We start from the raw sequence: 17,653 nt of genomic DNA, 5'->3' as shown, positions 1-17,653 counted from the left end.
AGAGTCTAATAAATAAGGATTAATTACTTAGCCTGATCCAAAGCAGCTGAAGGGTGATTAAATTAATGGTCTTCTGTTGCATATGTAGTTATTATGTGGAAGATGATATAATTATTTCTGCTATGAATAGAATTAGGGAAATGGGTTTACATTAGAGTTAAAGGAGATTTTGAAGTTGCATAAAGAACCTCTTGACTTTAAAGATTTTTAGACAGTGGAAAGATTTCTCAGCTGGAAATGTGAAATCATGGTCCTTACAGAATGGGAATGGGGTGGGTGCCACTTGCCAGTTAGTCAGGTGCAGCTGGGATAGAGACTGACACACTTTCTAGATCTCATTTTTTGCTGCTCATCTCACATTGCATTTGTCATTTTCAGTGAGTAAATCTGTATTCCTTTTTTGTTTGAGTTTTTTTCAGTTATTACAAATGTAAAGGCCTTCTTTTTAATGATTCTATAATGCATTTCAAGCAAGTGAGAGGTTAAACCACAAATTGAAAATTACTTCATGTGTGAATCAACTTGCTGCTCATTCTTTTTTTTTAATTTTAGTTGATTTACAGTGTTCTAGGTGTACAGCAAAGTGATCCAGTTACACATATATATATTTTCCATTATAGGGTATTATAAGATATTGAATATAGTTCCCTGTGCTATAGAGTAGGTCCTTGTTGTTTATCTAATTTTATATATAATAATGTGTTTCTGTTAATCCCAGATTTCCAATTTATCCCTCCCTACCCTTTCCCCCTTGGTAACCATAAGTTTGTTTTCTATGTCTGTGAGTCTGTTTATGTTTTATAAATAAGTTCATTTATATCATTTATTTAGATTCCACATATGTGATATCATATGATATTTGTCCTTCTCTGACTTACTTCACGTAGTATGATAATCTCTAGGTCCATCCATATTGCTGCAAATGGCATTATTTCATTGTTTTTTATGGCTGAGTAGTATTCCATTATGTGTGTACACCACATCTTCTTTATCCATTCATCTGTGGATAGACGTTTACATTGCTTCCATGTCTTGACTATTGTAAATAGTATTGCTATGAACATTGGGGTGCAAGTATCTTTTTGAAATAGAGTTTTCATCTTTTCTGGCTATTTGCCCAGGAGTGGGATTGCTGGATCATATCTGCTGCTCATTCTTATACGAGCCTTTGTAATACTGCCAATTCCAGCTTGCCTTTTCTTTTTCTTTAGAAAACTCACTGCGTGCCCTGCTTGCTTGGTCAACAATGAGTGCCAAGTCTGCCATCAGCAAGGAAATTTTTGCACCTCTTGATGAAAGGATGCTGGGAGCTGTCCAAGTCAAGAGGAGGACAAAGAAAAAGATTCCTTTCTTGGCAACTGGAGGTCAAGGCGAATATTTAACTTACATCTGCCTGTCAGGTAATGAAAATGAGATATGCATATTATTAAAACAACTTCTGTTTTAAAGCAGTTAATTCTAAGGTGTCCAGGAGGGTTATAGCCCAAGGTTTGGATACACCTGCCTTTCCACTCCTTTCCTGTTTCTCTGTTACCTTCTTTGATGCTTATTTGCTCATGGCACCTTGGCTTTTGATGTTGCCTAGTATGGAAAGGTAATGAAGTGCAATTTTAATGTCCTTTCAGTTTCATTAAGAGCATCTGTAAAGGGTTTGGCAAACACTTCTGTTTGTCCATACTTTTCCTTCACTAGGGCCTTGACAGAAAGTGGGCTATCTGAGATTTTTTGTTTTAGAACACTTCCTGGTATTTGGATAATTGTTACTACCAGCAGCCTGAGTTTCATTGACTTTTCTTTTTCTTAACAGTTGTCAATAATCAGTAATAGTTGGTCTCAAGATAAATATCGACACTGTATGGAATGTGAGAAAGTAGACTCAGCTCATAAATCACAGCTTTGCCTGACAGCTGTTCCTTGTCAGGAAGAGACATCTGTTCTATGAAGCTTAGAATTTTGTGGGATTACTTTTTTTCTCTTTCCGTTAGTGATTGTAGGATATCTGTGGGACTTACTGTGAATCCATACCAAGTGTTTTGAGATGAAATTTGGATAAGTTTTCCATGGAACTATGGGTGATGCTAATCTGAGCACCTGGAGCATTTGTAATATTTCTGGTATTTCTTGTAACTGGGCAATGGAGGAATTAGGCTTACCTTCATCTTTTTTCCAATTTTCTTCAGTTGTGGCTTGGGAATAAAACTTATTTTTAGACCCATTTTTAGCTTTTTTTTTAAAAAAAAATTAAGCCTCAGATCATTTGTTTATCAGAATTTATTTCAAGGTGGAAATAGCATTTTTTCCAGAAAGAACATGTAGAGATAATAATAGGACTGTATCTTAGTTTAAAATAAAATGGAAATATAACCCTTTGGTAAGAATGCCTTTTCGATGGTTAGAATGAGGATTGACCTTGAAATATTGGTCTCTCTTTAATCCCAAGTAACAGTTAGGTTAATAAGATTTGGTGACTGTTGGAAGACATTTGCATTCCTTTAGTGTGCTGAGCAGTGCTTGCCATATAATAGGGGCTCAATTAATATCTAAAGAAGTAGCCTTTCCTAATACCTTCCTAGTATTTTGTTAATGAGGTTCAGTCTTAAAAATATTTCCACATCTTTAAATTTGAATTCTAGAATTTTCGCTTATACCAATAATGAATAGAATGCATTAAAAGAAACTGTTTTGTATTTGGGCTGACCTGAACATGGGATGAGCAGGGACACATAATATTCTAATTAACCTCCATTCTCTCAATGTTTCATTGAGATTTCTTGAAGACAGGTAGTTGCAGAAAAGGTGGATGAAAAAAAGGGCGGTTTCGTTTGCCTTTTAGGCACGTGTTATTGTCAGCCTCTTTCTAATCATGAAGTCTGCAAGAGTGATATGGGGCCTCTAATTCCCTCTCCCAATGAAAGAGCATGACCATTTCCCCTGCCATAGGAGATAATGACCGGAGACTTACTGGATAACTGCATTTCCTTTACCAATTACCAAGACCTTCAGGTTTAAAGCCTGCAGCTATGAGAATTACTTTTCTGTTGCATTCTAATGGAGGACAGTCTTGAGTTCTGAAAGTCTTCATCCTTTTCATGGATTTGAATTTTGAGAGGAGAGATTGACAAAGCAGATCTGATATTTAAGCAGCTGATTTAATGGAAACTGGGGCAGGAGAAGGCCAGGCAAGTTTGACACCCACCGTGTTTTTGCAGTTTGATTTTTCTTGTAATCGAGAAAGAAGCAGCCACCTTTATTTTCGAACTCATGAAAAGTGTAGAGGCCTATCAGTATCTTTGATAAGGTGTTGTTTTCATTAACAAGTGATTAATTAATTATGCACATATTTATTAAGTACTTTTTATGTGCTGAGCACTCTTGGTGCTGGGGGTTCAGTTAGGAGAAAGACCCATGAAGCTTACCTTGTTTGTTGGGGAAGGAGCAGTAGACATTAATATTTTATTCACTGAAATAAACATAATTATTAACTGTGAAAAGGCGAAAGAGGGAAAATATAGTGGTGCGAAAGCATGTGTGAGGAGGCTTTGACCTGGTTGGGAGAACCCAGAGCTGCAAGAAAAGTAGGGCCTCACTGGTTCTGAAAAGAAATGGTGTGGGTGCAGGGAGCATTCCAGGCAGAGGAAAGGCGGCTTCTTTGAAAGATGAACTGGATTCTGAGTTCCTCCTTGTCTCCTGTGTAGTCCTGTTTAGTCTTTGTAGCTCAACTCACCTAGGAGGCTGTGAAGTGAAAGCAGAGCCCTGGAATGACAGCTGTTCCTTCCTGCTATCAGTGTGAACCTCCTGTGCTTTCTGGGAGTCCAAGCCCTTCAACTCTTGTGCTTTGGCTGATGAAAACCAGCTTTCCACTCTGAATAGGCAAAATTTGTCCAAATTAGGGCAGTGTCTGCAAATAATTTTTCACCACTTTTCCAACAGCATAAAGAGTTATATTCTTTTTTTTAAAGAGAAGAGTATCAAAGCTCTAAAAGTTTGCCAACATATGCATGTAAGCCTGGGTGTTTTATATATCCAATGTCTTTTAGTAATGATTCTTTGTGTGAATTTTTTTCCACCAGTATTTGGCAGAGCTTATAATCTGAGAGGGAGAGGCCTGTGATCATGAGACTTATTATTTTCAGAGCGGGTTGTATATCCTCTAGGGGAATCCAAAATGGTGCTGGAGCAGGGGAAATAAGATCTTTCTTGAGTTATTTAGCTATAATTGTGTAAGGAGAGAAATAACCTCTCCAATTCATCCATGGAGCTTTGGGATAGAATTTGATTGTTTCTCATTGGACTTCCTGGCTGGCTTCTTGAATGGTATGCAGATACTTACATACTGAGAGGCCTCTGTGATTAACATTCTTAAAGCATTGGTTTCCACTTTCTCTTTTCAGCGATGGCTAAAAGTAAAAAGGCTGACAATACCAAGTGTTGACAAGCATGTGGAGCAACTTGAGCTCTCATACTTTGCTGGTGGGAATGTAAAAATGATAGAATTGCTTTGGTAAACAATTTGACAGTTGTTTATAAAGTCAAACTTGCATTTATATCACTCAACAAGTCTGTTCCTAGGCATTTACCCAAGAGAAATAAAAACATATGTCCACATAAAGACATGTACATAGAGGGTCATAACAGTTTTATTTATAATAACCAAAAATCAGAACTCAGATGTCCATCTATACATGAGTGAATAAAATTATTTTTATAACTATGCAGTGGAATGCTACCTGGAAATTAGATGAACTACCAATACATGCAACAACATGGATGAATCTCAAAAGCCTTGTGTTATGTGTGGAAAAAAAATGGAAAAGACAACATGATGTATGATTCTATTTATATGAAATTCTAGAATGGACAGAACTTAAGCTATAGTGACAGGAAGCCTATTGGTGGTTGCCAGGGGGTGGAGTTGGTGATTGATTGCAAAGGAGCATGTGGGGATTTCTTGCAATGGTGTAAGGGTTCTATATGTTGATTGTGGTGGTGCTTACTTGGGCGTATCACAAGTAACCACCAACTCATCAAACTACACACTTAAAATGGGTGCATTTTATTATATGTAAATATATCTTGGTACAATTGGTTCTAAAAAATGTCTTACAAAGTCACTTGTGGGATGATCATAAGAATTAATTAACCTTCTTAGTCTGCTCTGTAAGATGGACAGAAGCTAGCCCTCTCCCTTAAGGTATGAGAAGTTATCCTAGATGGCCTTTTGAGTCCTCAGATAGAAGCAGCTGTGTATCATGTAAACCTGTGCTTCCATCTATCTGATCTGTGTCTCGATAGTTCCTTATAACACCTGGCACATTGCTGAGTATAGACACAATAGATGCTTAAATGGAAGATGCTATGTAAATGGATAGCTTACTAAATACCTGATGATAGTATGGACTTTATTTATAACTTAGAGCTGTTAACTCATTCAAACTGTAAAGCAAGCTCTGCCTACAACTATTTCTATAATCAGTTGCCCCCTCCATGAAATTTGGGTCTATAATACTACACTAGACACTGTCTGTGGAGAGTGTTTCTCTCTAAATAAATGCACTTCTTACCTATCAAAAAAAAATACTACAGTAGAAGCATGCTAAGAAGTTAATATCAATTTGCTATTAGAGGCCAGTTACCTACTGAACATTCCACAATTTCATGTTTAAAATCTATTTTCCTGATCCTGTTTTAATTCAGTATGCATAAAGTATAATGCTACCCTTCATATACGTAAATGGATAAAAATCTTTCCTTGGCTGCTCCCCATAGAAGGAGCATGAAGAAACTTCAATTTTTGTAATTAATACATTCTCTTACATAAACTTTAATTTTTGTGATTAAAGCATTCTCTGTTCTTAAAACAGAGAATCTTAATCTTTTCAGAATGATTTTAGATTTGTAGAGAGCAAAATTTTATTATTAAAAAAAGTTCTGAGTGATCTTTGAAGAAATCATTTATGTAAATGGATCCCCATGGAAGGTAATGATGGGGATTAGAAGGCTAGGACTTGGCAATACTGTTCTTTATCTCCGTAGTTGCCAGTCCTGGGTGTTCCTTAGAATAACCTCTAGAATTTTATGGATGGCCTAGGCCCTACTAATGCAGCACTAGGGGTAGTGGGGAAACTTTCCTGTATCTTGAAAGTGTCATGCATGAGATACTGAAGCTAAGGTTGAGAAGTTTCACTATCTTGGGGAGTTATGCTCTGCGTTGTCTTATTGGTGTACTTGACATAATGATATTTTATGATACTCAATTCTATCAAAAGAATACATCTTAGTCTTTTTCTTTTTGATTAGCCGTGGTCAAAGCTCTGAATTTTTCTGGGCTTCAATTCAGTTGACAAGTTCAAAGCTTCTTTTAGGCCCTGAGGTTCTAAGATTCTGAACCCCCTTGGAAATTTTATAGCACATTTCATTCTTGTTTCATACATATCATATAGGGAGAAATTCAGGTTGTTAATAATCCAAATGGACATTCAAACCAATTATGAGGGTTTGAGGACATTTTTTATAGGTTGCTATTGGATTAGGGTAACCAAAGTTAATTGTCAGAGATCTGGTATGAGAAAGAAATTCTTTTTATCTACTTTCTAAAGTCAGACGGGATCTCATCACAAGGTCTATAAATATTAGAAGAGAGAGAAGGAAAAAATACAAGACAGATGAAATTTGACCTTGATAGAAATGGTTTATTCAGGAGTGGTGAGCTGACTTTCCAAGAGTCTTTATCCAGGAAAAATGAAGAAATCCACACTGAACTCAGATGGACAAAGGTATTAGTAGTGAAAGAAGAAATACAAAACAACTATAATAATGATATATATTTGTTATTATACTTTGTTATAGAAGTAGTAAATATTGAAAATACCAATCTTTCAGATATTATGTGGAAGAAAATAAAAATCATCTTGTATATGTTTTATTATTTGTTTTAATTCCAGTTAATCCTCACAACATCCCTATCCCTACCCCAATTGGGTGGTATATTCTTCTTTTCCCAGATGAAGGCACCAGTGTTCATCAGAGAGGTCGTGATGTCCCAGGGTCACCACTTTTGAAGTAACAGAAATCCACCCAGTCCTTGTGACCCCATTGGCCATGCTTGTAGTGCCACAGCACCTCATTTTTTCTGACATAGCTCAGGAGGGCTTGTGGTGTAGAGTGAGCCATATTTTAAGGAACAGGTTTCTCCCTAACTCTTCAAAATTCGTAAAGACGTTGAACAGTTTTGACCTGTACTGTGTCTTCTATCTCATTTCTGAGGTTATTGAGTAATAGACTCTCCTCCATTTGGAATATACATCAGGGTAAGCTTTTTATCTCTTTATTATAGAGATTTGGTATGTAAATCCAGCCCTAAAACTTTAAGTAGCTCTAGAAGACAGTGCAATCAAAAACAAAGTTATTTCCAGTGTCATGATTATATGATTCTTTGCACATCCTTTTTTATTTTAGAAAAATATATTATCTTCTATTATATTTTACATTGAGAATTTGGCCCTTTTGTGACATGTGCATAGACACATTGGATTAAAACATTTGCAATGATATCCTTGGTTACATGAAGTTAAAAGTAGAGAGAGTTTTCTTCTACAATGTTTTCTGGCTCAGCAGATGTTGCCACCAGGTGTCATTTGTAACTGACCTTCAGTGTAGCACCTGTCATGAACCCATCACTTGCTTCAGTGCTCAATAAGGTTAGAGAAGAACCAGTCCCCCTATGAATTAGGAGTAGTAATAATACTAATAGTAGTAATAGTATTTATTGAGTTCTTATATTGGGCATGGTTTTATGCCCTTTACATATGTTAACTCATTTAATCCTTATGACAATCAGGTAGATAACAGTACCATCCTCATTTTGTAGATGAGGAAACTGAACATACGGAATTCAATTGGCTGGTCCAAGGTCGTCGGTTTGTGAGTTACAAAACAGAGATTTAAACCCAGGTGGTTTGATTCTAGGCCTGTATTGCCTTAGACACTGTGCTCCTCTGTTTGTCTGTCTGTCTCTTAGGCATAAGAGTTATATGAGAGAGGACTTCCCAAACGAAGCATCTTTTCTCACGCTCCCTCGTACATCTTTAGAGATAATCATGTTTCGCGATTACTCTACTGTCCTACCAGTTTAGGCCTTGGTTGGTTTTGGCTGGGAGGTGACAGTCCTCTACACCAGTATCTAGGCTGTTAAGGAATCCCCACAGGAGAATGAGAGTGTCAGCGGATGTATCTGAGTCTTAGAGAAAATCAGTTCCCCAGGGAAATTCTGAGAGGCTCCTGACAAGGACACCGCCATGTATGAACTTTTCTTCAGTGATGCAGTAAAAAAAAAAAGTAGATGCCTTAAAATTTTTTTAGAGTTTCCTTGATGGTTCTAGATCTCTTCCTGAGAAAACTGGCCCTAATAATATTTGTCTTTTCTAAAGCCTTGTGAACAGGAGACTCCAAAAATGGAGAACAAAGCACTTAACAGATGTGATATCATTTAATCCTCACAACCGCTTTGTGATGTGGCTTTTGTTGTCCTTTCTACTTTCCATGAAATAGCCAAGGTTTAAAGTGGGCGGGCACACTGCCCAGGGGCAGACAGCTAGATGGTGATAAGGCTGAGACTCAAATCTGGGTCCCTCTCCCTCCCAAGTGTGCACTCTTTAAAATTTTTTTTTCAGGACAAGCCTGGACCCAAGAAACTGAACTCTCCCCTTCCTTAAAAACAATGTGACAACATGCCTTGTGCAAAGCGTTTTAATCTCCAAAGATGTAGAGGGTGTGCTGTTGACCACTTTAGCTTTTCTAGTGGTTTAGCACGCCAACAGAATTTTCTTTTTCCATTCTCTCATGTACGCGTTCCAATACTAAAACCAGATGGAAACAAGGGAAAACTCTTAACAGAGGCTAGTGCCAAAACATTTCCTTTAAAAAGGAAACTCCATCTGTGCTCTCTCCCACCACACAGCCCACTGTGAAGAACAGGGATTTCACAGCTGATTCACTTATTTTCATTTTGATTAGTTTTTTTTTTTTTTAATTTTTTAATTAGTTTCTGCTTTATAACAAAGTGAATCAGTCATACATATACATCTGTTCCCACATCCCTTCCCTCATGCATCTCCCTCCCTCCCACCCTCCCCATCCCACCCCTCCAGGCGGTCACAAAGCACTGAGCTGATCTCCCTGTGCTCTGCGGCTGCTTCCCACTATCTATCTACCTTACGTTTGGTAGTGTATATATGTCCATGCCTCTCTCTCGCTTTGTCACAGCTTACCCTTCCCCCTCCCCATATCCTCAAGTCCATTCTCAAGTAGGTCTGTGTCTTTATTCCCGTTTTACCCCTAGGTCCTTCATGACTTTTTTTTTTTTTTTAAATTCCGTATATATGTGTTAGCATACGGTATTTGTCTTTCTCTTTCTGACTAACTTCACTCTGTATGACAGACTCTAGGTCTATCCACCTCATTACAAATAGCTCAGTTTCGTTTCTTTTTATGGCTGAGTAATATTCCATTGTATATATGTGCCACATCTTCTTTATCCATTCATCCGATGATGGACACTTAGGTTGTTTCCAGCTCCGGGCTATTGTGAATAGAGCTGCAATGAACATTTTGGTACATGTCTCTTTTGGAATTATGGTTTTCTCAGGGTATATGCCTAGTAGTGGGATTGCTGGGTCATATGGTAGTTCTATTTTTAGTTTTTTAAGGAACCTCCATACTGTTCTCCATAGTGGCTGTACCAATTCACATTCCCACCAGCAGTGCAAGAGTGTTCCCTTTTTTCCACACCCTCTCCAGCATTTATTGTTTCTAGATTTCTTGATGATGGCCATTCTGACTGGTGTGAGATGATATCTCATTGTAGTTTTGATTTGCATTTCTCTAATGATTAATGATGTTGAGCATTCTTTCATGTGTTTGTTGGCAGTCTGTATATCTTCTTTGGAGAAATGCCTACTTAAGTCTTCTGCCCATTTTTGGATTGGGTTGTTTGTTTTTTTGCTATTGAGCTGCATGAGCTGTTTATAAATTTTGGAGATTAATCCTTTGTCAGTTGCTTCATTTGCAAATATTTTCTCCCATTCTGAGGGTTGTCTTTTGGTCTTGTTTATGGTTTCCTTTGCTGTGCAAAAGCTTTGAAGTTTCATTAGGTCCCATTTGTTTATCTTTGTTTTTATTTCCATTTCTCTAGGAGGTGGGTCCAAAAGGATCTTGCTGTGATTTATGTCATAGAGTGTTCTACCTATGTTTTCCTCTAAGAGTTTGATAGTTTCTGGCCTTACATTTAAGTCTTTAATCCATTTTGAGCTTATTTTTGTGTATGGTGTTAGGGAATGATCTAATCTCAAACTTTTACATGTCCCTGTCCAGTTTTCCCAGCACCACTTATTGAAGAGGCTGTCCTTTCTCCACTGTACATTCCTGCCTCCTTTATCAAAGATAAGTTGGCCATATGTGCGTGGGTTTATCTCTGAGCTTTCTATTCTGATCCACTGATCTATCTTTCTGTTTTTATGCCAGTACCACACTGTCTTGATTACTGTAGCTTTGTAGTATAGTCTGAAGTCAGGGAGCCTGATTCCTCCAGCTCCGTTTTTCGTTCTCAAGATTGCTTTGGCTATTCGGGGTCTTTTGTTTTTCCAAACAAATTTTGCAATTTTTTGTTCTAGTTCTGTGAAAAATGCCAGTGGTAGTTTGATAGGGATTGCATTGAATCTGTAGATTGCTTTGGGTAGTAGAGTCATTTTCACAATATTGATTCTTCCAATCCAGGAGCATGGTATATCTCTCCATCTATTTGTATCATCTTTAATTTCTTTCATCAGTGTCTTATAATTTTCTGCATACAGGTCTTTTGTCTCCTTAGGTAGGTTTATTCCTAGATATTTTATTCTTTTTGTTGCAATGGTAAATGGGAGTGTTTTCTTGATTTCATTTTCAGATTTTTCATCATTAGTGTACAGGAATGCCAGAGATTTCTGTACATTAATTTTGTATCCTGCTACTTTACCAAATTCATTGATTAGTTCTAGTAGTTTTTCGGTAGCATCTTTAGGATTCTCTATGTATAGTATCATGTCATCTGCAAACAGTGACAGCTTTACTTCTTCTTTTCCAATTTGGATTCCTTTTATTTCCTTTTCTTCTCTGATTGCTGTGGCTAAAACTTCCAAAACTATGTTGAATAAGAGTGGTGAGAGTGGGCAGCCTTGTCTTGTTCCTGATCTTAGTGGAAATGATTTCAGTTTTTCACCATTGAGAACAATGTTGGCTGTGGGTTTGTCATATATGGCCTTTATTATGTTGAGGAAAGTTCCCTCTATGCCTACTTTCTGCAGGGTTTTTATCATAAATGGGTGTTGAATTTTGTCGAAAGCTTTCTCTGCATCTATTGAGATGATCATATGGTTTTTCTCCTTCAACTTGTTAATATGGTGTATCACATTGATTGATTTGCGTATATTGAAGAATCCTTGCATTCCTGGAATAAACCCCACTTGATCATGGTGTATGATCCTTTTAATGTGCTGTTGGATTCTGTTTGCTAGTATTTTGTTGAGGATTTTTGCATCTATGTTCATCAGTGATATTGGCCTGTAGTTTTCTTTCTTTGTGACATCCTTGCCTGGTTTTGGTATCAAGGTGATGGTGGCCTCGTAGAATGAGTTTGGGAGTGTTCCTTCCTCTGATATTGTTTGGAAGAGTTTGAGAAGGATGGGTGTTAGCTCTTCTCTAAATGTTTGATAGAATTCGCCTGTGAAGCCATCTGGTCCTGGGCTTTTGTTTGATGGAAGATTTTTAATCACAGTTTCAATTTCAGTGCTTGTGATTGGTCTATTCATATTTTCTATTTCTTCCTGAGTCAGTCTTGGCAGGTTGTGCATTTCTAAGAATTTGTCCATCTCTTCCAGGTTGTCCATTTTATGGGCATAGAGTTGCTTGTAGTAATCTCTCATGATCTTTTGTATTTCTGCAGTGTCAGTTGTTACTTCTCCTTTTTCATTTCTAATTCTATTGATTTGAGTCTTCTCCCTTCTTTTCTTGATGAGTCTGGCTAATGGTTTATCAATTTTGTTTATCTTCTCAAAGAACCAGCTTTTAGTTTTATTGATCTTTGCTATCGTTTCCTTCATTTCTTTTTCATTTATTTCTGATCTGATTTTTATGATTTCTTTCCTTCTGCTAACTTTGGGGTGTTTTTGTTCTTCTTTCTCTAATTGCTTTAGGTGCAAGGTTAGGTTGTTTATTCGAGATATTTCCTGTTTCTTAAGGTGGGATTGTATTGCTATAAACTTCCCTCTTAGAACTGCTTTTGCTGCATCCCATAGGTTTTGGGTCGTCGTGTCTCCATTGTCATTTGTTTCTAGGTATTTTTTAATTTCCTCTTTGATTTCTTCAGTGATCACTTCGTTATTAAGTAGTGTATTGTTTAGCCTCCATGTGTTTGTATTTTTTACAGCTCTTTTCCTGTAATTGATATCTAGTCTCATAGCATTGTGGTCAGAAAAGACACTTGATACAATTTCAATTTTTTTAAATTTACCAAGGCTTGATTTGTGACCCAAGATATGATCTATCCTGGAGAATGTTCCATGAGCACTTGAGAAAAATGTGTATTCTGTTGTTTTTGGATGGAATGTCCTATAAATATCAACTAAGTCCATCTTGTTTAATGTATCATTTAAAGCTTGTGTTTCCTTATTTATTTTCATTTTGGAAGATCTGTCCATTGGTGAAAGTGGGGTGTTAAAGTCCCCTACTATGATTGTGTTACTGTCGATTTCTCCTTTTATGGCTGTTAGTATTTGCCTTATGTATTGAGGTGCTCCTATGTTTGGTGCATAAATATTTACAATTGTTATATCTTCTTCTTGGATCGATCCCTTGATCATTATGTAGTGTCCTTCTTTGTCTCTTCTAGTAGTCTTTATTTTAAAGTCTATTTTGTCTGATATGAGAATTGCTACTCCAGCTTTCTTTTGGTTTCCATTTGCATGGAATATCTTTTTCCATCCCCTTACTTTCAATCTGTATGTGTCTCTAGGTCTGAAGTGGGTCTCTTGTAGACAGCATATATATGGGTCTTGTTTTTGTATCCATTCAGCCAATCTGTGTCTTTTGGTGGGAGCATTTAGTCCATTTACATTTAAGGTAATTATCGATATGTATGTTCCTATTCCCATTTTCTTAATTGTTTTGGGTTCGTTATTGTAGGTATATTCCTTCTGTTGTGTTTCTTGCCTAGAGAAGTTCCTTTAGCATTTGTTGTAAAGCTGGTTTGGTGGTGCTGAACTCTCTCAGCTTTTGCTTGTCTGTAAACGTTTTAATTTCTCCATCAAATCTGAATGAGATCCTTGCTGGGTAGAGTAATCTTGGTTGCAGGTTTTTCTCCTTCATCACTTTAATTATGTCCTGCCACTCCCTTCTGGCTTGTAGAGTTTCTGCTGATAGATCAGCTGTTATCCTGATGGGGATTCCCTTGTGTGTTATTTGTTGTTTTTGCCTTGCTGCTTTTAATATGATTTCTTTGTGTTTAATTTTTGACAGTTTGATTAATATGTGTCTTGGCGTATTTCTCCTTGGATTTATTCTGTATGGGACTCTCTGTGCTTCCTGGACTTGATTAACTATTTCCTTTCCCATATTAGGGAAGTTTTCAACTATAATCTCTTCAAATATTTTCTCAGTCCCTTTCTTTTTCTCTTCTTCTTCTGGAACCCCTATAATTCGAATGTTGGTGCGTTTAATGTTGTCCCAGAGGTCTCTGAGACTGTCCTCTGTTCTTTTCATTCTTTTTTCTTTATTTTGCTCTGCAGCAGTTATTTCCACTATTTTATCTTCCACCTCACTTATCCGTTCTTCTGCCTCAGTTATTCTGCTATTGATCCCATCTAGAGTATTTTTTATTTCATGTATTGTGTTTTTAATCGATGCTTGATTCATCTTTAGTTCTTCTAGGTCCTTGTTAACTGTTTCTTGCATTTTGTCTATTCTATTTCCAAGATTTTGGATCTGGGAAATAGAATCTTGGATCATCTTTACCATCATTATTCTGAATTCTTTTTCAGGTAGACTGCCTATTACGTCTTCATTTGTTAGGTCTGGTGGGTTTTTATCTTGTTCCTTCTCCTGCTGTGTGTTTTTCTGTCTTCTCATTTTGCTTATGTTACTGTGTTTGGGGTCTCCTTTTTGCAGGCTGCAGGTTCGTAGTTCCCGTTGTTTTTGGTGTCTGTCCCCAGTGGCTAAGGTTGGTTTAGTGGGTTGTGTAGGCTTCCTGGTGGAAGGTACTAGTGCCTGTGTTCTGGTGAATGAGGCTGGATCTTGTCTTTCTGGTGGGCAGGTCCACGTCTGGTGGTGTGTTTTGGGGTGTCTGCGGACTTTTTATGATTTTAGGCCACCTCTCTGCTAATGGGTGGCGTTGTGTTTCTGTCTTGCTAGTTGTTTGGCATAGGGTGTCCAGCACTGTAGCTTGCTGGTCGTTGAGTGAAGCTGGGTGCTGGTGTTGAGATGGAGATCTCTGGAAGATTTTCGCCGTTTGATATTATGTGGAGCTGGGAGGTCTCTTGTGGACCAGTGTCCTGAAGTTGGCTCTCCCACCTCAGAGGCACAGCACTGACTCCTGGCTCCTCAATTTCGGATGATTTGTTGTCTATTCATGTATTCCACAGATGCAGGGTACATCAAGTTGATTGTGGAGCTTTAATCCGCTGCTTCTGAGGCTGCTGGGAGAGGTTTCCCTTTCTCTTCTTTGTTCTCACAGCGCCTGGGTCTCAGCTTTGGATTTGGTCCCGCCTCTGCGTGTAGGTCGCCGGAGGGCGTCTGTTCTTCGCTCAGACAGGACAGGGTTAAAGGAGCAGCCTCTTCCGGGACTCTGGCTCACTCAGGCCGGGCGGGAGGGAGGGGCACGGAGTGCGGGACGAGCCTGCAGTGGCAGAGTTCGGCGTGACGTTGCACCAGCCCGAGGCGCGCCGTGCGTTCTCCCAGGGAAGCCGCCCCTGGATCCCGGGACCCCGGCAGTGGTGGGCTGCACAGGCTCCCGGAAGGGCGGTGTGGACAGTGACCTGCGCTCGCACACAGGCTTCTTGGCGGCGGCAGCAGCAGCCCCAGCGTCCCACGCCCGTCACTGGGCTCCGCGCTTTCAGTCGTGACTCGCGCCCGTCTGTGGAGCCCCTTTAAGCAGCGCTCTTAATCCCCTCTCCTCGCGCACCAGGAAACCAAGAGGGAAGAAAAAGTCTCTTGCCTCTTCGGCAGCTCCAGAGTTTTCCCGGACTCCCTGCCGGCTAGCTGTGGCACATTATCCCCCTTCAGGCTGAGTTCTCGCCGCCAGCCCCAGTCCTTTCCCTGCGCTCTGACCGAAGCCCGAGCCTCAGCTTCCAGCGCCGCCCGCCCTGGCGGGCGAGCAGACAAGCCTCTCGGGCGGGTGAGTGCCGCTCGGCACCGATCCTCTGTGCGGGAATCTCTCCGCTTTGACCCTACCCAGGTATGTGGGGAGTTTCTTGCCTTTTGGGAGGTCTGGGGTCTTCTGCCAGCATTCAGTAGGTGTTCTGTAGGAGTTGTTCCACGTGTAGCTGTATTTCTGGTGTATCCGTGGGGAGGAAGGTGATCTCCGCGTCTTACTCTTCCGCCATCTTACCTGATTAGTTTTGACTAATTGCAAAGGTAGAGCAAGTGGAGGTTCTGGAGATTGCAAACTAAGGCAGTTCTCCTTCTGGGATGTTGCTGGCAAGGCGCTGGGAACCTAGCCAATGTCCTAAACAGCAGCCTAGCAGTAGGCAGAGTTTTAATTCATGCAGATGCGTTCTTTGGTGGTCGTGATTTTTACCCCTTTTAGACGTTAGTGCTCTTTGCTGTTGTATTGCGCGTTAAACATCATCAGGGGTTCATTCATCAGTAAGTTGTAGTCAGAGGCGCTTGGGTCTCCATTGCTCCAGGCCTTCTCCCAGCCCAGCTGTGCAGAGCACGGGCGTAGGCATAAGACTGACTTGGGGTAAAATACTGGCTTGTACTAGGTCTTTCAAGTCTTTGATACTCAGTTTTCTCATCTATAAAATGGAAATAATATCCATATCCCAAGGGCATTTTGAGGATTAACTGAACTCTGTGTGTGTGTGTGTGTGTGTGTGTCTGTGTGTGTGTCTGTGTAAGTCCTGATTCCTAGAAAGTACTCAGCTTTATGAGCGGTATTATTACCTTGTCACTAAATGGGACATCCACTTGTTATTGCCATACAAATGTAATTCATCTGCAGATTTTAGAAAACATGTGAATGTATGTCTGATAGGCTTCTGTGACCCATGTCATGTGAGACAAAAATCACATGAAAACCCAGATTTGTCTTGGGATTTTCCTACCTCCTCTTCCACACTTTTTCCCTTTCCCTCTCAAGTTCACTTTCCCCTCCCTTCTGTGTCCCACCCCTGCCTGGGATCTCAAGGTCATTCTGACTCCCAGTTTTCTAAACCTAGCTTCTCTTAATTCTCTGTTCCAAATTATACCGCCCCACGCAAACTGCAATACTAGGGGGAAGCCCACTGCTCTATTTCTGAGAGTTTGAAGACGTTCACTCTGATCTCATGAGTATTTGCACATTGTTGGGTCTATTGGCTGCGGGGGTCCTGTGTTCAGGCCTCTTTATCCCCTTTTATGGGGAGTTAGAACTGCCTTAGAGGAGTTCCTGTCCCTGAAATGGGAGATGTTATTTTCCTACACCTATCTTCACTGATCAAAAGAAAAATTGAAGCAAAATAAAACCAAACCTCCTTTGGGGTCAATCAAGTGCACTGTTAAGTAAACAGCAGAAGTGGGAGAGGCTGGTACAAATGCCTGGACCCAGCCTTTCAGCCCAGATCAGGTTCTTGTTTGCCCGGCTCTTTCCTGTTACCTTTCCTTTAGAGAGAGAGAGAATGAATACGAGTGATATTTCCATGCCAGTTACAGTCATGCTAAACCACACGCGGAATTTTCCAGAAGAAACTATAAATGACCACGAGGACAGTGAGGTTGCTTGAGACTAGATGACCAGTTCGTTAGTGTGCTTGAGACTTGCTCACATTTCTCCCTGGTCTCCCCTGTCATCTCCATGATAGCACTTAGCATTGCCAGGTTGTATTTGTCAGTCTGCTTTCTGTTTACCTCCCCAGACTGCCATTCCCTAGAGGGCAGGGTCCATGTTGTACACACCCCATCCCTTTGTGGAACAGATGAAGTGTCTGGGGGAAAATCAGGCAAAAACCCCTTTGGCTGAGACTGCTGGCTTGGGCTCACTGTCTGGGCTGGAGCTCCGGCCTGTGAACTGGAGTAGTTTTTTTTTCCTTTGGTTTTGTTTTGTTTGTTTGTTTGTTTGTTTAAGATGCTGCTGGGTGGTCTTTGAATTCCCTTGGAATTCATCAGGTTACTGAGCAGGAGTTTTTATTCTACCTAACAGCCCAGTTACCAAGAAGAAAATATAGATTTCTCTGATTTATTCAGACTTGAAGAATCATCAAAAATGAGCAATTTATGGGCCTCCCTGGTGGCGCAGTGGTTGAGAGTCCGCCTGCCGATGCAGGGGATACGGGTTCGTGCCCCGGTCTAGGAGGATCCCATATGCCGCGGAGCGGCTGGGCCCGTGAGCCATGGCCGCTGGGCCTGCGTGTCCGGAGCCTGTGCTCCGCAA

General features: G+C 39.8%; 1 protein-coding gene across 4 annotated transcripts in view; it reads left to right on the top strand.

Moving 5' to 3' along the window:
• The window catches only part of STXBP6 (syntaxin binding protein 6), a 277,899-nt gene that overhangs the window by 76,889 nt on the left and 183,357 nt on the right, over positions 1-17,653 (top strand). For all 4 annotated transcript variants that reach the window (XM_081230247.1, XM_081230244.1, XM_081230246.1 and 1 more), the window contains exon 2: positions 1,212-1,400. In XM_081230247.1, coding sequence (XP_081086373.1) covers positions 1,247-1,400 — 154 coding nt within the window. In that variant the 5' untranslated portion in view covers positions 1,212-1,246. The remainder of the gene's footprint in view (positions 1-1,211; positions 1,401-17,653) is intronic.

This window comes from Mesoplodon bidens (genome assembly GCF_964165515.1).
Source record: "Mesoplodon bidens genome assembly, chromosome: 3".
NCBI lineage: Eukaryota > Metazoa > Chordata > Mammalia > Artiodactyla > Ziphiidae > Mesoplodon > Mesoplodon bidens.
This window is presented reverse-complemented; position numbering and strand designations above follow the sequence as displayed.